This window comes from Squalius cephalus (assembly GCF_949319135.1).
Source record: "Squalius cephalus genome assembly, chromosome: 7".
Classification (NCBI taxonomy): Eukaryota; Metazoa; Chordata; class Actinopteri; order Cypriniformes; family Leuciscidae; genus Squalius; species Squalius cephalus.
In genome coordinates this window covers 24,189,667-24,206,924 of record NC_137128.1, presented here as the reverse complement: position 1 = coordinate 24,206,924, position 17,258 = coordinate 24,189,667, and the positions used below count along the sequence as shown (strand labels likewise).

Below are 17,258 nucleotides of genomic sequence, written 5' to 3'. Positions count from 1 at the left end.
TTCCCGCAAACACCCTGACAGGGAATAATCCCTGCTTTGTGTGCCTGTGGAATTTGGCTCTGATAATGCAGCAGTCAATTAGACAGTCTGACAGAACGGCACAGGTTTCCCCTAGCAACGCTCCCTTTGTATCAAATGTTACTCTGTATAAGCAGCTTGAAAGCTTCTACCTTGCGTTGGGAAGAGCTTGAGTACTACAGTAAGTTAGTAGTTTTCCAAGTGTGTTCTGGTGGGAATTTCTACATAAATGTGAAAAAAACTGATACAAATTGAAAATGGTCATTTACTCACCCTCATGTCATTCCAAACCTCTTGACTTTTGTTTCTGTTGAATTTAAAGAAAGTATTTTGAGAAATGTCTATCCCTCAGTGGTTTTCCAAAACTTTGTTTCTCAACATTCAAAATATATTTTGTGTTTCACAGAAAGATGAGTTTGGAAGGTGAGGAAATGACAGAATTTTTATTAATGGCTGAACTATCCTTATACGTTGCTTTGTTGATAACGGATCACATGGTTGTATCCTGATGTTTTTATTGTACAAAAATTAATAATGTTATCTTGATAAATAGCACTTACAACAATGCAGACTGAAATGTCACTCTATGCTATTCTCACTTAATGAATGTGGCTAAAAAGTCTAATAATCTCATTTAAAACACTAAATATATAGACAAACCTGAGAGGTCTTAATTCATTCAATGTGGTGAAATTGGACTGGAAAAATATGTCATAAACCTAAACATAACCATGACTGAAATAGGAAAAATCCTATACATGTCTTAACTTTTCATACGATATTACCATTTCATTTTAATTATGATTTGTCATGAGTGCATATGGTATCCAAGTGACTCCAATTTAAAAAAATAAATATCTTAGTGTAGTGAAATCGCAACAAAAAAGCTTTGCTGAGATTTTAAATGAACATTAAGAATGAAATTCAGAAAAACCGTAAGAGCATCCTGCAGGCATCTGCTGAAGACATCAACAGAACCTGATAGATCTTCTCCTTTTTTTGTATTGTATGGAAAAGCATTTAGCAGAATACAATAATTTCTTTAACTTACATTAGGGGATTTTTACATGAACGCTGTTTTGTGTGCTGTGAAACATGAAGCAGATAAATGTCAAAAAGGAAAAATACAAAGGTATGAGCTCATGTATGCCTGAATATGTTAGTCTCAAAGAAAACACTATCATTTTGCACCACAAACCTCAAGATCAGTCTGTGAAAACACTGAGGTAACTTTAAACTTGAAAAGTTTTAATACATGTGGCATGAGTTGTTCCTCTTCAGTTACAAAAGCTGGACTGTACATTTGCCAACCGTTCTGCAATCTCCAGGCCTTTCAAAGAGCATTCAGGCTTTACGCACACACAGCATGTGAATACTTACATCACAGCAGGCATGGCTACAAGTAAATGGTTGGATTGGTTTTTTGCTTTGTTTAATACTTTCCACTCGTGGCTCAAAGAGAGTTCCTCTCAGCGTTCAGCTGGACAAGGCAGCTGCCGAGGGACCGAGACTGGAAAATGTTTGTCACTCCTCTTTCACTGTGTCGCCTCTATGCCGAGATATGACTGTAAGTCATATAGGGTAGAATTTCTGTGAGTGCAGGACAACTTGCACTGTTTCTTTAAAGTATGTTTGCTTAACTATAATATTTCATATGACCTTTGGCGCTTCTTGTCAGATGTGGGAATAGTACATTGGATATGATGCCAAGAGCTTGTCCTTGTCTTTTACCCTTAGATACATCTCTGTGTGGTCTGTTTTTCCCTAAATTAATTTCAAGTCTCTGCAATGCTAGTGTCTCTAAATGGAAGAGCATAAATGGTTGTTTTTTTAACATGTTTCCTAAACACTCCCCTTATATTCCATTGGCCAGACAACAAGATGGCTCCACCTTAAACCCAACACCATTTGTTGAGAACTGGACAAAATGCTCAAATAAACAAAGTGATGTTTTGAAGTGTTGCTTTACACTTTTTGTGGGATTAAATGCCCAAGCAAATGGCTTGCTCACTTGTCACAACTCTAAAGAATTTATATATATATATATATATATATATATATATATATATATACAGTGAGGAAAATAAGTATTTGAACACCCTGCTATTTTGCAAGTTCTCCCACTTAGAAATCATGGAAGGGTCTGAAATTGTCATTGTAGGTGCATGTCCACTGTGAGAGACATAATCTAAAAAAAAAAAAATCCAGAAATCACAGTGTATGATTTTTTAACTATTTATTTAGCTGCAAATAAGTATTTGAACACCTGAGAAAATCAATGTTAGTATTTGGTACAGTAGCCTTTGTTTGCAATTACAGAGGTCAAACGTACAGAGGTCCCACACACTGCAGGAGGGATTTTGGCCCACTCCTCCACACAGATCTTCTCTAGATCAGTCAGGTTTCTGGGCTGTCGCTGAGAAACACGGAGTTTGAGCTCCCTCCAATGATTCTCTATTGGGTTTAGGTCTGGAGACTGGCTAGGCCACGCCAGAACCTTGATATGCTTCTTACAGAGCCACTCCTTGGTTATCCTGGCTGTGTGCTTCGGGTCATTGTCATGTTGGAAGACCCAGCCTCGACCCATCTTCAATGCTCTAACTGAGGGAAGGAGGTTGTTCCCCAAAATCTCGCAATACATGTCATCCTCTCCTTAATACAGTGCAGTCGCCCTGTCCCATGTGCAGAAAAACACCCCCAAAGCATGATGCTACCACCCCCATGCTTCACAGTAGGGATGGTGTTCTTGGGATGGTACTCATCATTCTTCTTCCTCCAAACACGTTTAGTGGAATTATGACCAAAAAGTTCTATTTTGGTCTCATCTGACCACATGACTTTCTCCCATGACTCCTCTGGATCATCCAAATGGTCATTGGCAAACTTAAGACGGGCCTTGACATGTGCTGGTTTAAGCAGGGGAACCTTCCGTGCCATGCATGATTTCAAACCATGATGTCTTAGTGTATTAACAACAGTAACCTTGGAAACGGTGGTCCCAGCTCTTTTCAGGTCATTGACCAGCTCCTCCCATGTAGTTCTGGGCTGATTTCTCACCTTTCTTAGGATCATTGAGACCCCACGAGGTGAGATCTTGCATGGAGCCCCAGTCCGAGGGAGATTGACAGTCATGTTTAGCTTCTTCCATTTTCTAATGATTGCTCCAACAGTGGACCTTTTTTCACCAAGCTGCTTGGCAATTTCCCCATAGCCCTTTCCAGCCTTGTGGAGGTGTACAATTTTGTCTCTAGTGTCTTTGGACAGCTCTTTGGTCTTGGCCATGTTAGTAGTTGGATTCTTAATGATTGTATGGGGTGAACAGGTGTCTTTATGCAGCTAACGACCTCAAACAGGTGCATCTAATTTAGGAAAATAAATGGAGTGGAGGTGGACATTTTAAAGGCAGACTAACAGGTCTTTGAGGGTCAGAATTCTAGCTGATAGACAGGTGTTCAAATACTTATTTGCAGCTGTATCATACAAATAAATAGTTAAAAAAATCATATATTGTGATTTCTGGAAATTTTTTTTTTAGATTATGTCTCTCACAGTGGACATGCACCTAAGATGACAATTTCAGACCCCTCCATGATTTGCAAGTGGGAGAACTTGCAAAATAGCAGGGTGTTCAAATACTTATTTTCCTCACTGTATGTATATATATATATATATATATATATATATATATATATATATATATATATATATATATATATAATATATATCAAGCTTCAAGTCAAGCTTATTTATAGCGCTTTTCACAACATAGGTTGCATCAAAGCAGCTTCACAGTATTAAATTAAAACAATACATCAGTGTTTGTTTCTAGTGGAACGTCCACGTTTGGTAATGCTGATCAATAGTATCGTTGATTGATTAATTAAATTAAATATCCCCAAATATCCCCAACTGAGCATATATATAATTATATATATATATAATTATTTTATTTTTTTTAAATCCAGACCTCAGTAAATTGTTTTTGTTTTTGTTTTGTTCTTAGTCTATGAACATTATACCATTCAAACCATTTGGGGTCGTTAAGATAAAAAAAAAAAAAAAATCTCATTCTTATCAAGGCTGCATTTATTTGATAAAAAACTGTAAAAACAGTAATGTTGCGAAATATTACTTTTTAAAATAACTAGTGTATCTGAATATATTTTAAAATGCAATTTATTCCAGTGATGCAAAGATGAATTTTTAGCATAATTACCACAGTCTTCAGTCACATGATCCTTCAGAAATCTTTCTAATATGAAGATTTGCTGCTCAAGAAACATTTATTATTATTATTACCAATGTTGAAAACAGTTGTGCTGCTTAATATTTCTGTGGAAACTGTGATAAAAAAAATCTGGATTATTTAATAAAGAAAAAGTAAAAAATATAAATAAAAAAAGTACAGCTTTTTAGAAATCTTTAGTAACATTATAGATTTCTTCACTGTAATAAAAAAAAAAATCATTTTAATGCATCCTTGCTTAATAAAAGTATTGTCTTTTATAAAACTCCCAACCTGCTAGCATACGGCCCGTACTGCTAGCATACTCCTGTTTCTCTCTGGAGAAACAGACCAAAAATACTGATGACTCATCCTGAACTGCAGGTTCTGTCCAATCATTTGCTCTTAAATGAGAATGTTCCTCCCCCAATACCAAACGACTAGCAATTAGCTAATTATGGTTCATGATTGTGATGTAACTAAAGCTTGTATAAAAGTTTGGTCACACTTTAGATTAGGGTCCAATTCTCACTATTAACTAACTATTAACTATGACTTTTCTTTTGCCTTAATAAACTCATAATTACTGCTTATGAATAGTAAGTAAAGTAGTTGTTGAGTTTAGGTATTGGGTAGGATTAAGGGATGTAGAATATGGTCATAGAGAATAAGGCATTAACGTGCTTTATAGTACTAATAAAAAGCTTAATAACCTAGTAATATGCTTGCTAAGCAACTATAGTGAGAATTGGACCATAAATTAAAGTGTTCCAAAAAGTTTATTTCACAAACTTAAAAAAAAAAAAAAAAAACGGCAAAGTGCTTGTCAAGTGATATAATTTAAGTGACGAGAAAAGTGGAAATAGAGAAATATTATTTGTTTTAAAAACTCAAGTGGGAATCATTTTAGGAATCTGCAGAGACACCTGCTGACTAGTCGCAGAAATACACCCTCTCGAGTGTCCTGCCCTTAGACTCATTACAGGTAAACAAATCCTCAGAGCTCCGCACTTCAGGCCGTGAATATTCCAAAATGAACCATCAAAGTGTTATGATTATTATCTCTGTTTAACAACGACAACGTACCATTAAAATAACCGTATCAAGAGACATGGCACCTGGATGAGCGTATAGCCTACATTACATAACAACCAGAAGGTGGCACTCACATAGCAATATAAAAAAGAGGCTCTTTGAAAGATTTAAGCGTAACTCAAAGAGAGATAGGCTAACCATGTTTTGCTCACGGGATGGTTTCCAGTTGTTCAGGAAGAGTAGAAGCCACTTATAACATTAAACTTATCAGTAAAGCCAACACAAAACTGCTGATAACTGTGAGAGTAATCGGTCATGAACATTCCAGCCAAAAAGGGATTTCATCACTTCAGAATGAGAAAACACAGCGAGCACATCTGCTCTGCACAATGCCAGCTCTGTTCAGTGAGTGCAGAGTGAACCACAGCACGTGGATCATGTGTGTGTAGTCAAAGCTAGCTTGGAATGAAATCATTTGTAAATCTAGTTCAAGTGCAGATGATGTCTATACCAACTTTGAAAGATATGCAAACTTTTAATCGCACCTAAAACATAGTGAGTTATTATAGCAGAATGTCCAAGCTGCTTTTTCCATGCTATGAAAGCGAATGGAGACCACATCTGTAAAGCAAGATTTTAAAAATATACATTTTAATGAGATTTTATGGTGATATTTTAGCTTGACTCCACCATCCACTTTCATTGCATCTCAGCAGCTAGAAGTCCTGCTATAAATGTCTAATAAAGTTTTCATATTTAATTCTTTTGTGACGTGCTTTATCACATGAATTGTCTGGAAAAACCCAATGCCCTCATAATATATATAGGCTATGTTAGTTCCTAGAATTAAGTTCCTAACCCGGTGCGAAAGCATATTCCGCATAATCATAATCATAATCATAATCATATATTTGTCTTTTCTTAAAAATCTAAACATTTTGTTTTACCATTTCAAAGGAAAGAGGAAGTGGTACATTGTTGGCTACTTGTATCAGCACTTGTAACTTTATTAATGAGGGCTATAGATCTGCTTACCAAACTGTAAGTGAAAAATCATACCTAGGGTCACAAGTGACCAAGTCAAGTGATAAAATTCATACATTTACATTACTTATTGCAAACCGCATGACATCTCTTTACGGTAACAATGTGCATTGGTAATCAGTGAGTGTTTTTATTTCAGCACATTGATTCATCTGAATGATGATGGAGACCAGAGTTCCTCGGTCAGCAGGAATGCTAAGGTGTCACTGTGTATGTTTGAACTTTCTGTTTGTGTTTTGATTTGTTCCTGTTTGCCTTTGTTCTTTTCCCGCCACTCCTTTGTTTCTATGGTTACCGTCATCATCAGTTCAGTTGTATCACCTGTTTAGTCCTCATCGTCATCGGTCCCACCTGTGTTCCGTTAATCAATGTAATCTGTCAGTCCTGGTCCGATCTCCGTCCTATTAAGTGTGTGTGATCCTTCTGCCTGTCTGTACCTGTTTGTATTATATTGTTAGTTAAAGTTTGCATTGGAACTTCTCCCTCGTCTTCTTCTGCCTGCACCACACAGTGACGTGAGGAATGTGGAGGTTGTGCCGGACAGTGTTCATCAGTGACTCCCATCTCATAACAGCTGTTGCATACTGAGAATAATTAGCAGGTTCAGAGATAATACAGAAAAATCAAGTGAAAAGGCAAAGTTTTCTTTACCCTTGCATGTTCCTTTCCTATTAAAAGAACAGTCCCTCGAGTGAATGGATCATAGCGTTAGTAAAATGGGAATGATTCCCAGCCTGCAGGGGTGGGATCGATCCACATGAGAGCATGGGAAACTCAGAAAGGGACTTTCTTAGACTGCAATATTTTGTATAATTGTTTTTATCAATCTAGCCAGGACATACAGTCCTACAAAAAGTTGCATGCTAAATATAAATGAAAAGAGTTTCCCAAATTTTTAACTCAAATCAGTGTATTTTCATTTCCAATTTGTTGGAGGGTTTCTGGAACCACACATTACATGGATGAACAAAATGTGCTAGAAAAATGTGAGATTTTTACAGTTTTTCTTGATTGCTTAAACACTACAACCAGGCTTTTGAACTAAAAGGAAGGTGAAGGGCAAGGAAGACAAGTCTCGGATGAAATTCGTGCCACTCTAGTTGCCCTAGGTATGACCATGAGGGAGGCTGGGCTACGAGTAAGGCCAAATTTGAGTCGCTTCACCGTCGCCTCGATCATAAGAGCCTTCCGGGAGAAAAACAGGTACAGTATGTACTTCAGACTGCTCTCTACTGTAACTTTTGAGTGCAGTACACTGTGCTGTTACGACACATACATGTACTGTAGCTGTTGCCCTATACTACTGTAATAAAAAGAAATGCATCAAATTGCCTCACATACAAATAGTTTTCTGAATGCTTCCATTTTTAAAAAAGGATGTTACCGTTACAGTAATCAGTACTTCTATTTTTCTACACAGAGATGATGAAATGGAAGAAGCTTGCCAAATATTTCAGTTGATGCAAGACAGCGGGGAACAGGCATGCAAGTGGATTTTACCCGCGCTGCCTGGCTAGGTGTGTGTGTTGTACTGTGTAGTACATGAATGAATAAAAATGTGCCAATGTATCCATTGGTTGTGTCTTTTGTGTTCATCATGTGAAAAGGTTTGTGTGGTGTGGTGTGGTGTGGTGTGGACCACAAGCAACACAACTTACCAGTTTTGGAAATGTTGTTTTGAATTTATTGCACCAGTGTGTAAGACTATGTTGTAGTGTGTGATGTCTAAGGGCAAAGTTTGGTTTTTCAGCAAGAGTGAATGGGTTTGAGTGTAGAGCTTCATTTTGAACTGAAAATAGGATGTTTGGGGAATTGGGTGAGACGTTACGGATTTGTGTTTACAGTCTTGACAATACGAGGCATAGTTTCAAGAAATGTGTTTAAGCAATCGAGAAAAACTGTAATCAAGAAGGGTGTGGAGCTGAATTATTGTTGATAATGCCAGTAAGTATTTGTAGAGAATGATAAAAAAAAAAAAGAATTCATTTTCTGCAAGGATTGATTTTAAGACTCCTTAGTGCCCATTGGCAGAGAGTTTTACCAGAAAGTTCTATCTATCTATCTATCTATCTATCTATCTATCTATCTATCTATCTATCTATCTATCTATCTGTCCGTCCGTCCGTCCGTCCGTCCGTCCGTCCGTCCGTCTTTCAGTCTTTCCACCATCCATCCAACCAACCACCCATTTCTCCATTACTCCATTTCTCCATCCATCCATCTTTCAGTCTTTCTATTCATCCATCCATCCATTCATCTCCATCCATCTTTCAGTCTTTCCATCATGCATCCATTCCTCCATCCATCCATCTTTCAGTCTTTCCATTATACTTCCATCCATTTATCTTAATTACAGTGCCGCATTCAGTTTGCTTCAAGCAAACTGGAATTTAGCTTTTTGCTCGATTTGGAATTTAAAGGCATTCTCAATTCAATTCTGAATGGCACAAAACCGTAAAGACTCTTACCACGTTTTATCATGCAATGGACTGCTAAATGACGTAGAGAGACACTCACCAGCCGGCTGTATCCATAACCAGAGGAAAACTGAGAACAGAATGGTACTGTTGACAGGAATAATCAGTAATATCCTGGAGCCAGAAGAGGACAGGCAACCGCTCACTGTCTCTGAATTTGAACTAATGCTCTGGGCACGTGTTCCCTGTTTCCTGTTATCCTAAATGGAGACTTTCTACAGTCACTATATGACTACTCAACCTGTAACAATGGTCTGAACCAGGGATGGAGATCCTTTAGCCTGATCATTATACTTGTGTGAGCGATGATAGCGTGTTTATACTGGATAATAGGCCGACTTGTTGGAGTCTGGGAGACATCTGGGATTTCTGGAGAAATGTCCTCCCTCCACTGTTAAATTCCTCTACATAGAGTGTTTAGCAGGCCTGTCTCCTGGGGTGGGATTGGGAGTGGAGTGGGGGGGTGTGTGTCTGAGAATGTTCTATTGAGCTGTCATGTGAGCCGTCTGTTGAGACAAACTCTGCGTGAAATGACACAATAGAAATCTAATTTTTTAGTCAGTATAGGAGTAGACTTTGTGGCTCAACCTCCTGAGGCAGTCAAAAGGACACAGCGGAAGAACAAGCAGTGGAGGGTTCAGGAACTTACAGCTTTCTAAATATAGCATTTAGTCAGACCTTCATTTGACCTGTCATCACCACAGGCTTTATTAAATACATTCTGAAGACACTTCTCTGATTGTGACAAGTTACCAAGTAGGTGTTAGTCAAGTGACACTGACATATTTTGACACATTATTCCCTCAAGAATAAGCCTTAAAATATATGGCTACCTTCAGAACTTTGCAAACACCCTATACACATTGACCTGGGTGTTACTGTGTTGACCTTTGTGTTCTTTCTAGATTATTGTACTCTTTATTACTAATTCTGATATGCAAATTAAACACAGCTGTAAAGTAGAAAGTACCTTAAGAATTTTCTGAAATATGTATTGCTCTCAGAATGAACTCCCCCACATGCATTTTTCACAGCCAGTTGCTGGCAAAACTCCAAATTCTAACACACTAAAATGTTTCATTTCTATGTTTATTCAAGAACGTTCTCTTTCTGCACAATGAAAGACTCATTTGTTAAACCTGAGTTTGGGCCATTTTTGCTGTCCTGCCAAAGGCTTTACCTTTAATCTCATCAGAGCACAATATTTCCCCCCCAAAAGGCTTCAGTTTTGTCACAAGACTTCGGGTAAACTCTGGATGTGACGTAACACTGGCCTTTTCGAGAAGTGGTTCTCCTCTGTTTTAACAGTAAAAAGATATACCACGCAGTATATTTTTCCATAATTCTGAAAAAATATACAAGTGGTACTTGAGTCTGGAAAACTCTTCACTGTGTTGCATATGCAGTTGCTAGGGTGTTCTGAATGTTTGATAGGGCATTGGGTGTTTTGGGTGGTTGTGGTCTCGAAAAAAAACAAAAAAACAATAGATGTGTCTCAAGCCCTTGCTTTAGTATAAATCTGTTGGATCTAAGCAGTGTGGTATGAAACACTCGCATCTATACTGTAGATATGCTGATGTTGATTCAAACTGCAGGCGACACTGTTGTAGAAGCACGTCACACTCTTAAGAGTTCCATATAAGGCTCATGACCATAAATGGAATTCAGACGGCCCATGGAGGCTGGTATTCTTACTCCTTACAAATAATTGAGACCATACTTTGAGGAGGGTAAAGTCATGGAAATTGTACGCCACACGTCTGCCACACTTGTACATTATTGCGTCTCCAGGAACGGAAAAACTGTTTGAATGAATTTTCAAATACAGATTTTGAAGATGTCTTGCTTATTGTACTCTCAACCTAAACCTTTAAGTATTTAAGTAAAATCTTATTATGTTATATATATGTAATGTAAATGTAATGTAGATGTAAATAGATTGAAACCATTCAACTCATCAATTGGTCATAAAAATGATCCAAATTAGTATGAAGTATTTAAAGTAATTATGATGATTTTAAGGGCATTAAAAATAGACTGCCGAAATCTCTCACGCGAAGAAACATTTTGGACATAAATATTGCTTTAGAGAGAGTCCAAAATAAGTCTGCTATTAGTAGCAGCTGTAAAAACAAGAATCCAGTACAATCATGAGGGAATTACAGTATTTTTTTGCAAACATTATTTTTTCAGACTGATTGTTGTTCGTTTTAGCGTCTGACCCATCCAACCAGTCAGAAGCGATGTTTCACCACAGTGCCCTCTGACATCACAGTTGAATTTCATAATTATTTTCTTTCGTTTTGATGCTGTTTTAGATCAGTTTGATTATTGCCTCCAGTTCCTTTTTAATGTGGTATCAGACAAATTGTAAAGCACCCTATTAAAAGGAACTGCTATTTCCATTATGCAAACAGTGTAACAGACATCCGCCATAGTTGCCTCATTCTGGCAACATAGTTCCTATCTATTCCATTGAAATCATATTATATCAATGATTAATCAGCAAGGTAGGTTCATATTCATATGCTACCAAACAACGACCACCTCAGAGTCATCCTTTACCTCTTAGTACCAAGTACAAGTTTAGATTCAAGAAAATTACATATAAAAATGACCTTTAAGTATAAACATGAGATATTTTGCATCACCAACCACTTCCAGTTTACAAAAAAACCGACTTTTATTAGATTTCTTGATGCAACAATTAAGTAACTGAGGAAAAGCACAGAATCATTCAAAAAAAACCTTGATCACGCATGTGGCGAGATAGCTATTTTCTAGCAGAGTCATTGCAGTGACAAATTTACAGTAATGAAACTGAAAGCTTGTTGAGTTTGATGATGTCAACTGGCGGAAAATGTTAACTTCAGTTTGTGTATTGTTACATTTCCTGGCTTTAGTTCACCAATATTAAGCCCATTATTTGCCATGTTCAGCCCCAAATCTGATTTACAATCATTTATCATCTCAAATTATGGGATTACTTCATGAAAGTTTATCCCACGCTATTTAGACTGTCTGACCAATGTCTCGGTGCCTGACTGTAAACTAGGTTACCTCAATCTCATGCTACATGTCACGCTGCATGCATGACTGGACTTCCACTTAAATATGAATTAAACAGTCACAGGATGCAAATTCCAATATTACTCAAACAGTTTGAAGTATTTCAGATGTTTACCACTAAATAAACAAAGTGACATTGCAAATGCACATTCTGCTCTAAACACTTGAATTCAGGTCACCGAACGTAACCTTTCAATATAAACTATTAAACCAATCCTGAGTATCCTTAGCAGTGAGTTCATCTTAGCAGCCTCATAATAATCAGAGGTTAAAGTCACTATGTAATTAGAATTGACAATTTATGAAATATTGCAGTGTTTATTATAAATGATTTATCCATGTACATCATTATTTTTGTAAAATTCATGAGCCCTTTTAATCTTTAATCAAAATAACTTCACCTCCCTTCAGTGCCATCTCTTCTCTGATGATGCGTTTACCGGCGCGAGGGCGGGACAACCTGTCACTCACATGACATCAAACAATAACAAACCATTATCATCCAATCAATCAAGCCCCGTCCCCATCAAGTGTTTTCCTGTTCTAGAAGCCATTTCATTTACATTTATGCATTTGGCAGACGCTTTTATCCAAAAGCAACTTATATCGCAAGTTACATTCTTATCAGTTCTTACTTTCCCTGGGAATCAAACCCATTACCTTAGCATTGCAAGCGCCAATGCTCTACTGTTTGAGCTACAAGAGAGTTTCACTTGGAAAATAGGATCCTTCTTCCATTTCATGCCAACTTTAATCAGTGATATACATTATCACAGAGTGAAATGATCAGTAAGAAATGCCATATTGGTTTGCTTCTAAACCCTTTGTGCTGAATAGACCACTATTTTGCACATGTGAGCATGTATGACAAGAAGTTAGACAATAGCAGTATTTTCTCATTTTAGGCATAAAGCCTGTCTTATTAAGATTAAGAAGCAGAGGTTTATAAAGCTCTTTGCTGTAGCCAGAAATGATCTCATCATCCGCCATCTATTTCCTCTGAAGGATAAATTAATTGTTTGCTAATCTTTCCCTTAAAGGAGAACTCCGGTCAATTTTAACATTGAGCTCATTTTTTTGTAAATTTGGAGTGCTGTCAATACAGAGAACAACGACAAAAATCGGTGTTGCCTACACCGTGTTATCCTCTTTTTAAAATTTGCACCCTGTTGACTTCAATGGGGCAAGTTTTAAACCTGCTTTTAGCCTCTTAACATCCTTGATGTGTCATTACAAGTGCCCAGCCATGTGAGTGATTCCTTTAGAGTGAACGCGGGTGAATCTGACTGCAGTAGATGTGAAAGATATTAATAAAAGTGATGTTATTTCAGCCAACGCACATACCTGTATTTTCTTCCTGTCTTCCTGTAGGCAACACCGATTTTTGTCGTTGTTCTCTGTACTGACAGCACTCCAAATTTACAAAAAAATGAGCTCAATGTTAAAATTGACCGGAGTTCTCCTTTAATACACATGAGTGAATTAACAGAGTTGATAAATGTTTAAGATCTGACAAATTATACACAAAAAAAAATCCATCAAATAGGGCAGTTTTGCTGCATTTTTATCTCCTTACCTACAGTAAACTTGAAAAGGAAATGTTTTGAAAAGAAGGTTAGTAAAATTTATTTGGGATTTTGATCAGTAAAGAAGGTACAGGTTTCCAGCAGTCGGGCAGTCCGTCTAAGCAGCTTATGAGGGAAGAAAGGGGCCGCCAGCAAATATTTTGTCCTTGGTCTTGTAAATTCAAGTAACAGGGTTGACACAAAATCAAATATTTATTGGGGTTGACTAGAAGTTGTTTTCTCATAAACATAGGCTATGTGATAACCTGAAGTCAGAGAGGCACATGAACAAGCCAAGGCCAACAGAACTTTGGTTACTTACAAATCTTTCTCAGTTGGTATGATGTTCTTTGCCACAGAGTTACTTAAGACTGTATCTTCCCTGGATGGCACACACGAGTGGAACTTCTCACTAAAAAGAAAAGCCTTTTTGAGAAGACCTGCTTATGGGGGGAAATTATTCTTTGCATTGTGCAGATCTATAAATAGGCCTAATATACAAAGTATTTTCACTTCACAGTCAGATCATACTATTAAGAATCACATTTATTCATTTATTTATATGATTTATATTAGACTACAACTGAAAATACATTTCAAATAAATCTGTTTGGGTGATTGTTAGCTAAACACAGCTAAACTGAATTAAGATTGTAATCTTAATTCACCTGCACAGCACAGACTAAAAGCCGTTAAAACAACACAGAAATGTGCAATGACTAAATTACCTGATGATATAGCAAAAAACTAGCCTACATTCAGACGTCTATTAGCGTTTGTCAAAAGTTCTAAAATACGTGCTTGGATTTTGGATTATCTTCATGAAACCGGTCCCCGGATAACCATATATGGTTATAAGGCCCGCATTACGATGGATGCCCAGCCAGTGACAAAACCCCAAAGTTAAGAAAGGGGCGGGGCTACATTCGTGACTCATGACGAGTCTCCTCTGTGGCTGGCAGCACGCAGCGCCAGAGCTGAGAGCACTCACACACTATAAAAACGGCTCATTAGTGGAAGAATTGATTGAACAACGCTCCTCGGAGGGATACATTGGATTCAATATTTTACGCCTAAATTGCTATCACTAACGATGGAGAGCATGACTGTAATATTTTCGGCACTTTTTCTTGCCTGGCTTACTCTCGTAAACGGATCCCCAGGTAAGAAATTTGGTTTTTATGGATGTTTATAAAATAAAAAAAAACCTCAACAACTGTAAACGAATACAATAAACTGTTTATTTGTACTGTTTACTAGTATGGCAGTCTGTAGTATAGTATTGTACAGTACAGCATATATGGCGCAGTATTCTAGCCTATATCTGTGAACTTCAGATGAGTGGTTTTGTTGTATCTCAAGGTTTGGTTGTAATGGAAACCAGAGAAAGCTGAATGATGTTTCATGATGTATTGTTCTGACTGATGTCCTTTGTCTCATTTAGCATCAGTGCAAGTGGGCAAGCTTCCCAAAGCCAAAAATGTGTCGTGGTCATCTTACAATTTCAAAACAATCCTATCATGGGGACCTAAACCTGTCAATTACACATATACAGTTGATTTCTCAAGGCAAGTACACAAATATCTTATTTAACCAGCATGACTTTGCTTTGGTGTTTCTCTGTATTGTTCATATTAATTTTGTTGATTATTACAATTATTTTGATATAATTATCAATTATTTTGTGATCAACATTCAACCCAAAATAATAACAATGTGTACACATGATTGAAACCTTATGGCATGTGATCCTAACCAACATGTTTTTTCCTCTTCAGAGTTGGTAAGGACAAAAATACAAACCCTAACTGCATCAAAACCACTGAGACCGAGTGCGACCTGACCAATGAATTAGAAATAAAGGGGGTTTATACGGCTGAAGTGCTCTCAGAGTCCCTGCCGGGGATGACTTCTGACCATGTGGAGCCTCCATTCACCAGGTCGAAGACATTCTGCCCTTATAATGACAGTGAGTGTCCCACCATGCATTCCAGAATATGCTAGAGTTCAAAAATATTACTTCATTCATCGAAATTCAACAAATATTGATTTAAAGCAGTTGTTCTAATAATTTTGATCTGTTCCTGTAGCTTTAATTGGAAGACCTAAGTTCACGTTGACGATGAGTGAGGACAAAACGATTGTGCTGATCATACACGACCCCATCACAGCTCTGTACAAAAATGGCAAATCTCTGAACATCCGTGACATCTTTAAGAAAAATCTCAAGTACCAGATTACGCACAACAAGGCTGGAAGCACGGGAAAAGTGAGTGTCAGCACGTTTACCAGCCAGAGATACAATTAAAAGATTTCATGCCATGCGTTTCTTATTTAAATGCCCTCCGACTTTGCAGTTCTCACATTGTCTTGTTTGTTTACAGAAAATTCGAATTGTGGATGAGAGCAGAGCAGATTTTCGGCTAGAAGAGGGTCAGAGTTACTGCTTCAGCGTGGCTGCATATATCCCTTCCCGTAAAGGAGACAAGATGCTCGGAGAGTGGAGCCTCCCCAAGTGCTCGCCACAGGAGCACAAGACCATTTTTGAGGGTAAGTTTTAACAAGACTTCACAATTATGCCTTACTGACATTTACGGGGATGTTGCATTCATTTGAGAGACAGAGGAAGGCGACAAAGGGGCATCCACGTATTCTAAATGATTCAAGTTTTGCTCAAAGATTTAGTTGTCTAGAATTCCTGTGTTTTGGAAAACAGGAAGGTTGTTAAGCATGAAGAGGCCAGCTCAGGGTCAGCTTCCAGAGGAGGGAGGGTGATGCACTCTGCCATTACTCACAAACTGACCAGGGAAAGACTGCTGTGCTCAACTGACTTCATCTAGTTGGGTGGGACTAAATTAAATATTGGGACTATTGGGATATAAAATCTATATATTTCTTAAATTCATTAAATAAAAAAAATAATAAAAAAAAGATTTTTTCCAAACCTGGACTTTCCAAACACAATAATTCAAGGTTGATGATGTGTTTATCTATTAATTCATTAAAAAAAATTATGAATTCATGATTAGATTTAAAAAAATAAAAAGTGTGTGTATATATATATATATATATATATATGCATTTATTATTATTATTATTATTATTATTATTTATTTTTTTATAAAGTCATTAAATTGAAAGTTTTGTTGAAAATGGTATTTAAAAAAAATCCAAACCATTGAAACTAACAATACAAATAGTTGATTTCTATGAACTTTGCACGTTAAACAAATACAGTTTTAAAAGATTTTTTTCCTTTTCTTTAACGTGGACACTTATTTATCAATGAACCTTTATACAAACTAGCACAGAACCTTTACATGAACTGGATTTGAGCAATAACTTAAATTCTGTGTCAGATTGGCATTTAAAATGGTCATATTGCTAAGCTTTCCACTATGATTCATTAAAACAAATTATAGACTCTGTTGTAATAATACAATGAATAAATTTCCTCTTTTTGTCTTTCTTCATAGAGTATGAACCTGCTGTGATTGGAGGAGGAGCGCTCATTATACTGGCGTTTGTAATTGCTGTAATAGTTCTGATTGTGGTGTGCTGTAAACGAGCACAAAGACAAAAAATGATAGCCAAGGAAACCATAGTCTAGAGGAATCCACCATTTCTGCTGATCAAGCCATGAACGGGACGCACGGCTGGACTGTAACCATTTTTGTGCTGGGAGGGACCGTTGTGTGCGTAGCACTGGACTGGTTTCTATGAAACACTAACGCTACATGATATGTTATACATATCAGACTTGCTTTTATCTTATTTTTATGAACGAATAGAACAGTGTATTAGTTTATTAAACTGCCATATTTA

At 37.1% G+C, this 17,258-nt stretch overlaps 1 protein-coding gene across 1 annotated transcript; it reads left to right on the top strand.

The window, feature by feature from the left end:
- Window positions 1–14,390: 14,390 nt before the first annotated feature.
- f3b (coagulation factor III, tissue factor b) lies at window positions 14,391–17,048 on the top strand. The gene is made up of 6 exons (XM_079875965.1): window positions 14,391–14,596; window positions 14,878–15,001; window positions 15,212–15,402; window positions 15,524–15,702; window positions 15,818–15,983; window positions 16,910–17,048. Exons 1-6 carry the CDS (start codon window positions 14,527–14,529, stop codon window positions 17,041–17,043), a joined length of 864 nt encoding a protein of 287 aa, XP_079732091.1. The 5' UTR covers window positions 14,391–14,526; the 3' UTR covers window positions 17,044–17,048.
- The last annotated feature ends 210 nt before the right edge of the window (window positions 17,049–17,258 follow it).

What these genes read in the sequence shown, in the direction of transcription:
- f3b (XM_079875965.1), top strand. Translation starts at nt 14,527, where the DNA reads ATGGAGAGCATGACTGTAATATTTTCGGCACTTTTTCTTGCCTGGCTT. An exon ending in ATTCTGCCCTTATAATGACA is followed by an intron (nt 15,403 to 15,523) that starts GTGAGTGTCCCA and finishes CTGTTCCTGTAG; the next exon opens with CTTTAATTGGAAGACCTAAG. An exon ending in AGGCTGGAAGCACGGGAAAA is followed by an intron (nt 15,703 to 15,817) that starts GTGAGTGTCAGC and finishes GTTTGTTTACAG; the next exon opens with AAAATTCGAATTGTGGATGA.